This window comes from Helianthus annuus, chromosome 9 (genome assembly GCF_002127325.2).
Source record: "Helianthus annuus cultivar XRQ/B chromosome 9, HanXRQr2.0-SUNRISE, whole genome shotgun sequence".
Lineage (NCBI taxonomy): Eukaryota > Viridiplantae > Streptophyta > Magnoliopsida > Asterales > Asteraceae > Helianthus > Helianthus annuus.
The window spans coordinates 154,359,693-154,367,595 of NC_035441.2; the positions used below are offsets into that span (position 1 = coordinate 154,359,693).

At 37.2% G+C, this 7,903-nt stretch overlaps 2 protein-coding genes and 1 pseudogene across 2 annotated transcripts; 1 reads left to right on the forward strand and 2 right to left on the reverse strand.

The window, feature by feature from the left end:
- Positions 1 to 1,003: 1,003 nt before the first annotated feature.
- Positions 1,004 to 2,883, reverse strand: LOC110879037 (annotated as a pseudogene).
- Positions 2,884 to 3,994: 1,111 nt separating this feature from the next.
- On the forward strand, positions 3,995 to 5,818 carry LOC110874767 (SUMO-conjugating enzyme SCE1). Its single transcript, XM_022123211.2, has 5 exons — positions 3,995 to 4,153; positions 4,270 to 4,353; positions 5,160 to 5,312; positions 5,411 to 5,524; positions 5,605 to 5,818. Exons 1-5 carry the CDS (start codon positions 4,085 to 4,087, stop codon positions 5,665 to 5,667), a joined length of 483 nt encoding a protein of 160 aa, XP_021978903.1. The 5' UTR covers positions 3,995 to 4,084; the 3' UTR covers positions 5,668 to 5,818.
- Positions 5,819 to 6,504: 686 nt separating this feature from the next.
- LOC110879036 (basic leucine zipper 43) lies at positions 6,505 to 7,416 on the reverse strand. The gene has a single exon (XM_022127441.2). The coding sequence runs from the start codon at positions 7,266 to 7,268 to the stop codon at positions 6,687 to 6,689; it is 582 nt and encodes a 193-aa protein (XP_021983133.1). The 5' UTR covers positions 7,269 to 7,416; the 3' UTR covers positions 6,505 to 6,686.
- Between the last annotated feature and the right edge of the window lie 487 nt (positions 7,417 to 7,903).

A 7,903-nucleotide genomic window follows, 5' to 3' on the forward strand; every position in this document is an offset into this window, starting at 1 on the left:
AACGGGGATACAAGTCTATTGATGTAAAACTTACCTCGAAACGGCATTCCAAACAACTTGTTTTTTGTTAATTGGAAGTTTAAACAGCCGAATTGAAGCACCGTTTTCGTCATTTGGAGCACAATTTCAAGGTAAGTTTTACGTCATTCGACTCGTATCCTCGTTCTAATCAAAAGCCCTAAAACGTCAGTTTGTAATTCGGAAAAAAACTTAACTCCGTTAAGTTTTTTTAACTGAGGACCGGTGGAGGAAAAATAGTTGAAAGGTGTGACTTTTAGGGAGAATAAAAAAAGGTGAGACTGCCAATGACGAATGACGAATGGCGCCTAGTAGGAATTATTAGAGGTCATTATCCCTTCTACAAATACCTTATGTATGAAACAATGTTTTTATAAAAAAAAAAAAAAAAACACACACACACACACACTTTTACTAGATCATTTCTCTCACTTTTTTATGCATAAAAACTTATGTTTACTAAAATTTTAAAATTTTATGCTTATGTCAATACCCACGTTTAAGTGTTAGATAGTCTTTTCAACGTAAATATGACATGGACTTTGACAACGCATCGCTACACAACTACAACTACAAATAGGATTCGTCTCAATCCTCTTGCACGCATAGCTCTTAGCAAAATAACAAGTTAGAACATATGATAGGACTTCAACAATGTGGTTCGCACCCTTCTTGTTCAAGCCAATCTTATCCTTGCAGTTACCCTTCACACAAGCTTGCTCCTTGCACCACCCCATATGAGTCCTCATTCGCATTCATGGGGTGCTACCGACGACATCCAACTGTCCAGAACACAATCCCTCACATGGTTGTTATGAGCTACGACAATGGGACATCATACCCACATAGTTGTGATAACCTGTGTCCATTCACATCATCGGATATGAGGATGTAATAGTTGTATTGTAACTTTCATTATTTAGTGGTTAAAAGCATCGTTGACATTTACATTGTTTCTCTATTAACAACACAGAATATAAATATATAAATCTGAACTTTGAATCCCTTTTGACATTGAAGAATAAAGCCAAATGAATGTTAACTATGGGAAAGAGTTCTAGCTAAAAGCCTTTGAAGATCTGAAGAGACAAACTAGACCTAGTAAAAGTTGACTCTTGACTTCAACATACTCTCAAACATTCTGTTTCGGAATGTACGAACCATTACATTAGATAAATCGTTGACACAAAACTAACTTTAACATTATTCTATATGCGTCCATTGACCCTCTGGCGATCAAACTTTCAATAAATAAGGGTATCTAACATTCTCTCTTTGTTTAGTTTTATCCCATTTAGATAAGATTTAAATATTTGTTTGTTTAGCGAGTATGGAAAGAACCCATACCATCTATTCTTTCATACGTATATGCACCAAAATAATCAAGGCTAGAAGACATGCCAGGAATGCTTATACCTGAATTTATAGCAAGACATACAACTCTTCGCCATCCTTTCTCAATGCTCTTAGTGCGTATTAGATTCATTCCTTGTGCGTAACTGCATATTTTGATCCGTTACTACTGCCGGTTTTAAAGACTTTTGCTGCCTCAAAGCGTTCTTCCTTTAACCCCCGAAGATGGGTGCATCGATTGAGAGATTAACTGCTTGTTGGACTGTCCATTTACCTGTGCCTTTCATGCAAGTTTTATCTAAGCCATCTCCCTGATCATCTTTGATGCTAAATACATCAGCATTAATGATCTCTATTAAGAAATTTGAAGCTCTCCTGTGTGCTATTCTGTAAATACAGCATGCATCTGAGAGGTTCCCTAAGATTTTAGTACATCATAAGCTTCTGAGATTAGCTGCATGTCGCCATACTCGATTCCATTATAAACCATTTTGACCAAATTTCCTAAACCACCTTCGCCAATGTATGTCACACATAGTCCACTGTGTGGTACTTGAGCTGCTACTTTGAGAACAAAGCCTTCCATATACTTACAACCTTCAACGCACCCACCAGGCATTAGTGATGTTCCATTTCTTGCACCCTCTTCACCACAAGAAGCACCCATCCATATCTTTGTCTCTTCTCTCGCTGTTTTCATACCACTAATTACCACCTTCGTTAATGCAGGAGGCGCCTTTCTCCATGAACGTTTAGATTGTGTCAATAACAGGATCCCCAGCCAGCCTTCACAAGCATGATTATCAAACTGAACGAATGATTTGGCATCATAGAAACCAAAAACTAGCCAGATCTCCTTCTTTTCGAAAACCCACCCAAAACAGCAAGGCCTATTCTTAAGACCAGAAATAACTCCAGAACCAAATAAGACCAGAAACTATTACTAAACCAATTATCCCCAACATTTACTTGTTTGTTATACCAAACAATGAGTGGATTTTTTCTGGACACGTGTGTTTGTTTGTATATTTATAATTATACCAAATGAACATGTTATGAGCAAATTAAACATAATTTCAAACGTCTTCACCAAACTAGGTCAATTAAACATAAATGTGTGACCTACCGATGGAAACGCATAATCAGACACAGGGTATGCATTCAGATTAATGAATCGATCAAACACGTACTGATGCATAACATATTGGGGTTGGGGATAATTAACAAATAGACATGCATACCTGCTGTGAATAAAAACAGAGGAATCGAGCTCAGGTATGATATGATCTGGAAATAAATAAATAAATAAATCAGAGAAATAAGTATCAGTCAGGTATGTATTAATTTGACCAACCGGATCTCGTTCGTTGCAGATGAATGGTACATGGAAAACAAGAAGGGGAATTGAGTGGGTTGAGTTTTGGTTGGGCTCGGTTTAACCTGGTTCGGTTCGGTTCACTTCAGTTCGATTAAACTTTTGGTTGGGCTCGGTTTAACTTGATTCATTTCATAAGGGTTTAACTTTCGTTATAAACAGTTTGGTCAATTTGGTTCACAAACTCTTTCTTTGAATGTAGGTGGACTTTTAACTAAATTAATACGATTATTATATCTTTGTTTGAATAAATTATTAGCAATTCTTTTAATTTATAAAAAAGAATAAACAAAAAATGTGTTATTTATAAAAAAAAATCACAATATAATTTTTCAGACATCTATCTAATATGTCATTTGAAAAATGATTTAATATGTATATAAATATTTGTTTGATTTCGATTCGGTGCCGAAACATTAGTTTCATAATCACTTACGTTATTTTGGTTTGGTTTTTTTGATTAGTTGATTATTTCTACATATCCCTATTATATATGAATAATGTTTTATGTTTTTTTTGAATGGCAAACGGAATATTATTACTCATCAAAAGCTTACATCGGCCCTTTAGCAAGAAACTACAGGAGCCAAATGATCCGAATCAGTTACATATGAATAATGTTTTATGTGGTTCTATTCTTAGGCCATCCGTAGTCATAAAGCCCCTTGTGGGGCGTTATGCAACACGTGTCGTGGCACGTCACACAGGGGCTTTATGGTGTGTTATATCACTAGAGCCCGTAGTCATAAAGCCCCTACCTATCATTACCTAATTATTAATTTTCAATTTTATTAATTAATTAAAAAAACACTTGCTTTTTTTTATTGGTCCATTTTTGAAATCCTCCCCCCTCATCAGGCGCCATATATATAGCGCCACCCACCATTTTTTGTCTCATAAAGCCCCTCGTAGTGGTGTTTGGGGCTTTATAGGGGCTTTATGAGGGCATATAGCGCCCCACTACACAAGCACTTATTGAGTTTTATACGATTTGTTTGAGTTGGAGATATAATCAATGAGATTTTAATGTATATATCACTTCAGTTATTAGAAATAATTATGTATCTCATTTTCTCTCGATAGTGACATTTAATGAAATTTCGTATATTCTTGTATCAAAGTTCAATCGCTTCAAATCCTATAACATCATACTTAATTTTCAAAGCAATAAATATATCACATTTACGTTATTTAGTCACGCATAACAATTACTTAGCCTAAATAAAAAAAAAGGAGACATTATTATTAACCAACAGTTAATAATAAACCCAAACGCCTCAAAAGGCTGCAAAACATTTAAGCAAATCCACAGAGACCGATCGATCAGTTGCACAAAACATGGCCGGCGGAGTTGCTGTTAGTCGTCTCACCGAGGAACGAAAAGCTTGGCGAAAAAATCATCCTTATGTATCTTCTCATTTATTATTTTATTATTATTAACCATATATACTTACTTAGTTAGTAATGCGATTATATTTATTGTTAATTTTTTACATTGTTAACTTGATCGACTGTCTGTCTAGGGTTTTGTGGCGAAGCCTGAATCTGTTGGTGATGGGTCCGTCAACATGATGGTCTGGCAATGCATAATCCCGGGGAAGGTTGGGGTAAGTTGTTATAGTCTCTCCTCTTTTTATTATTTATTTATTTATGTATTATTTTTGTTACAAAGAGTGACTGTTATTTTGAAGCTGTGAAAGTTAATTCAATCATAAGTTCTGATTGTTTTAAGTTTTTAACAGTTTAATGGATGTAAATTAACAGATATAATTTGAGGGTAAAATGTTAAATCTGAAACATTTGGGACGGGTAGTCGGGTATAGGGATACAAGTGTGATTGTAAAGTTTCTATGGTGGGTTGCGGGTCGGGCAATACACGACATGAAAGTATAATATGGTTTTGGGTAGTCGTGTCTAACCTGTTTGATAATAATTTTTGTTGAACGGCGTTTAATAACAATAAGGGATAGGATTTTCGTTGACCTATTTTATTAAATGGGCCGCGTGCAAGATTCCTTGTTTAATTAATCAGGTTGACTTGCTAACTTGTTTATGACCCGTTTAACCCATTTAATCAACCACCACAATTAACACGTTTACAACTAGATTACTACCCATCAACCCGTTTGACCTGTTTAGATAAATTGGTTAAACAAGTGGTGCGATTGACATGTGCGGGGTTAGGGCTGATGATTTTAACACGAATTGTGTTCGTATCAAACATTTTAACCATCCAACCCGACACGATTGATACCTGCTGACATACTCGACTAGGTACGAAAGTGGGTATGGGACGTATTCGGGTACGAGACCAAGATTATCAGCCACATGGAGAGACAATAATAAATTATAAAAAGTAATCTTTTACATGTCCAATTGTTTAATTATGGTCCTTTATAATATCACATTGCAGACTGATTGGGAAGGTGGATATTACCCTCTTACCCTCAAATTTAGTGAAGATTATCCAAGCAAACCACCAGTCTGTAAATTCCCTCAAGGGTTCTTCCATCCTAATGTTTATTCATCTGGAATGGTTTGTCTATCTATCCTCAATGAAAGCAGTGTAAGTCCACACCAATGCTTATTAACACACAAACTGTATATTTGTTTGTTTGTTTGCTTTTCATTAGTAAAATATTGGTGTCCATATGTTGTTTCAAGGGATGGAGACCCGCAATTACAGTCAAACAAATTCTCGTCGGGATCCAAGACTTGTTGGACACCCCTAATCCCGCCTCTCCGGCCCAAAACGAAGCATATAGTTTCTTTGTCAAGGTAATCGTGATATGCCTGCTTTGGTGTAAACTGAGTGTTCATGATGTTAAATATATTCTGATTCATGCCTGTTTGTGCAGGATTTGGCCGAGTACAAGAGAAGAGTCCGACAGCAGGGCAAGCGTTATCCGCCATCGGACTAGATGTAATTCATGGTAGCTTGATATCATTTGTAGTGCGACTATATTTTTGTGCAGAACCCGTTGTGAGTTGAATTTGTTCTGGCGCGTTACCTGACCCGCCCATTTTGCCATTTCTTGGTTTAAGTCGTAAACTACAAACTTTTTAGTCGCCTAAAAGTGTTCATCGGTCAGGAAGAGAAATTAACGTAACCGAAGACTACCGATAACGTTGGTTGACCAAGTGACTTTTCAATTTTGTCACATTCATGCGTCCTTGGAATGTCCTCACAGCCTCGGAAGCGTCCGCCTATCACGTTGAAGCGTCCGTTTCCTTTCAATCCGACACGTGTCTCCGACATGTTGAAGCGTCCGCCTCTGTTAGCAAAATGCATCAGTCACCGACGCATCATAACCATATACTTTTTGATGCGTCCCTGTGTACGCTTCCGAGGCTTGGACGACGCTTCCGAGGCTTGGCCGACGCTTCCCGAGGCTCGGCCGACGCTTCCCAAGGCTTGGCCGACGACCACCGATAACGGGCTCAGTCCCAAATTGGACCATGAGCCAAATACCAACTTGGGTTATTTAATTTAAAAGGTATAAACCTAAAAAAGTTAGGAATTATTATTGCCTTTGCTTAAAAGACATTATGGCAAGGACCATACCTTTTTGTGCTACGGTTTCATTTTACTTCACACGCAACAAATACGTGCTTGAATATGTTACCCTGTTACCGCGTTTACTTTTTCTTAATCGATCAACTGGTACGAGGGTAAAACTGGTCAAACACATAATTTGTGTAGGAACAATAAGTTATGTACTTACTATATGCACATTTGAAACCAGACAACACTTGTATCTGCTACAACAACAGGTCAAATTTCTTTATTACATAAGCTACTCCTTACAATTATATCATAATAATGATGCTATATAACTACATCCTCTCTGATGTCTTACTGTCTACATAAAACGCAGTAGTCGACTTATATTATAAAAATAAAAATAAATAAGAAGACATTTACGGCCACAGGTCTGGTTTAAATAAAGTCCGAGGAGCTTGAGCCCGACTGGTTCGAAGATTCGGTCTTGAAGTAAGCATCGTTACAGTTAATATCATCCAGATCACTTATCGCGGGGTAGTTTCCGTTAAGCTGCATATCAGTGACCATTTCGCGCAGTCCTGAAACTTCTCCCTTAAGTCGAGTATTCTCTTGCACCACCTGTTCATGTGTCTCGGTGAACTTGTTCATTTTCTCGATAAGTTGTTGGTTTTCATGGCGCAGCCAAACAACCTGTGACCAAAGCTCGTCCAGATGTTTCTGCTTGCGCATACGCGATCTGCGCGCTGACTCTCTGTTAGATATCATCCTCCTCCGCTTTCTCTCGTTGATGAGACTTTGTTGCTGCTCATCTGCTTCATCAGAAGTTGAGTATATCGATGGTAGGCTTATATCTTGAACTAGTGGATTCATATGAAGCTGGTAAAATGGGTTCGCAAGCGCGTTAACATCGAATGGGATGTTTGGTGAATTGCCTAGATTCATGGTTAAATGTGCTGTGTTAAGATTTTGGATTGCAGGAGCCAAGTAGTGGAAGTCTGTGATCTCACTTGCTTGCATGACTGTGAATACGAACACGAAACGAATACGAATTAGAGTGGTGCAAGTTTGGCAAGGAATAGGTTTAGATTGGAATTTGGAAACTTGTTTGAGGTTGTGGTTGGAAGATGAAGGAGAACATTGGGGACATTATATAGTATGCTAAAAGGTGGAAAAGGGACCCACCTGTATAAGTACTCTTGGTCTTGGATGTCCATATGATATACTAATGATACCAATCATGTGTTTCCCCTAGATTATCTTGATTAGTTAGCAGATTTTTAGAAAACTGGTGCAAGAATCTATTGAAGTTACTTAATTGGCTGCAGGGTTAAGTATCCTCCTCCACCAGTTAGATTAAGACTTTAATGGTTTAGGAAGTTTGATTGGTAGAATGTTTTTGAAAAATTGGATTATGTTAGATAATTTTATTTTTTTATTGATAAAAAGTTAAAAAGAAAATTGTACAAACTTATATAGGGAAAAATACCCCAAATAAGCATAGTTGACCTAATAATTTCCAATATAGACATGGTTTTTTTTTTAACTTTCCAGATTTGTTTCCACCAATCAACGGGCGATACCTAAACGACTAGGGATCAGATGTTGACCAGTCGTTACTTTTTGGCACTGAACTTAATGAGTTTGCAAGGACC

What these genes read in the sequence shown, in the direction of transcription:
- LOC110874767 (XM_022123211.2), top strand. Translation starts at nt 4,085, where the DNA reads ATGGCCGGCGGAGTTGCTGTTAGTCGTCTCACCGAGGAACGAAAAGCT. An exon ending in GGCGAAAAAATCATCCTTAT is followed by an intron (nt 4,154 to 4,269) that starts GTATCTTCTCAT and finishes CTGTCTGTCTAG; the next exon opens with GGTTTTGTGGCGAAGCCTGA. An exon ending in TAATCCCGGGGAAGGTTGGG is followed by an intron (nt 4,354 to 5,159) that starts GTAAGTTGTTAT and finishes ATCACATTGCAG; the next exon opens with ACTGATTGGGAAGGTGGATA.
- LOC110879036 (XM_022127441.2), bottom strand. Translation starts at nt 7,268, where the DNA reads ATGCAAGCAAGTGAGATCACAGACTTCCACTACTTGGCTCCTGCAATC.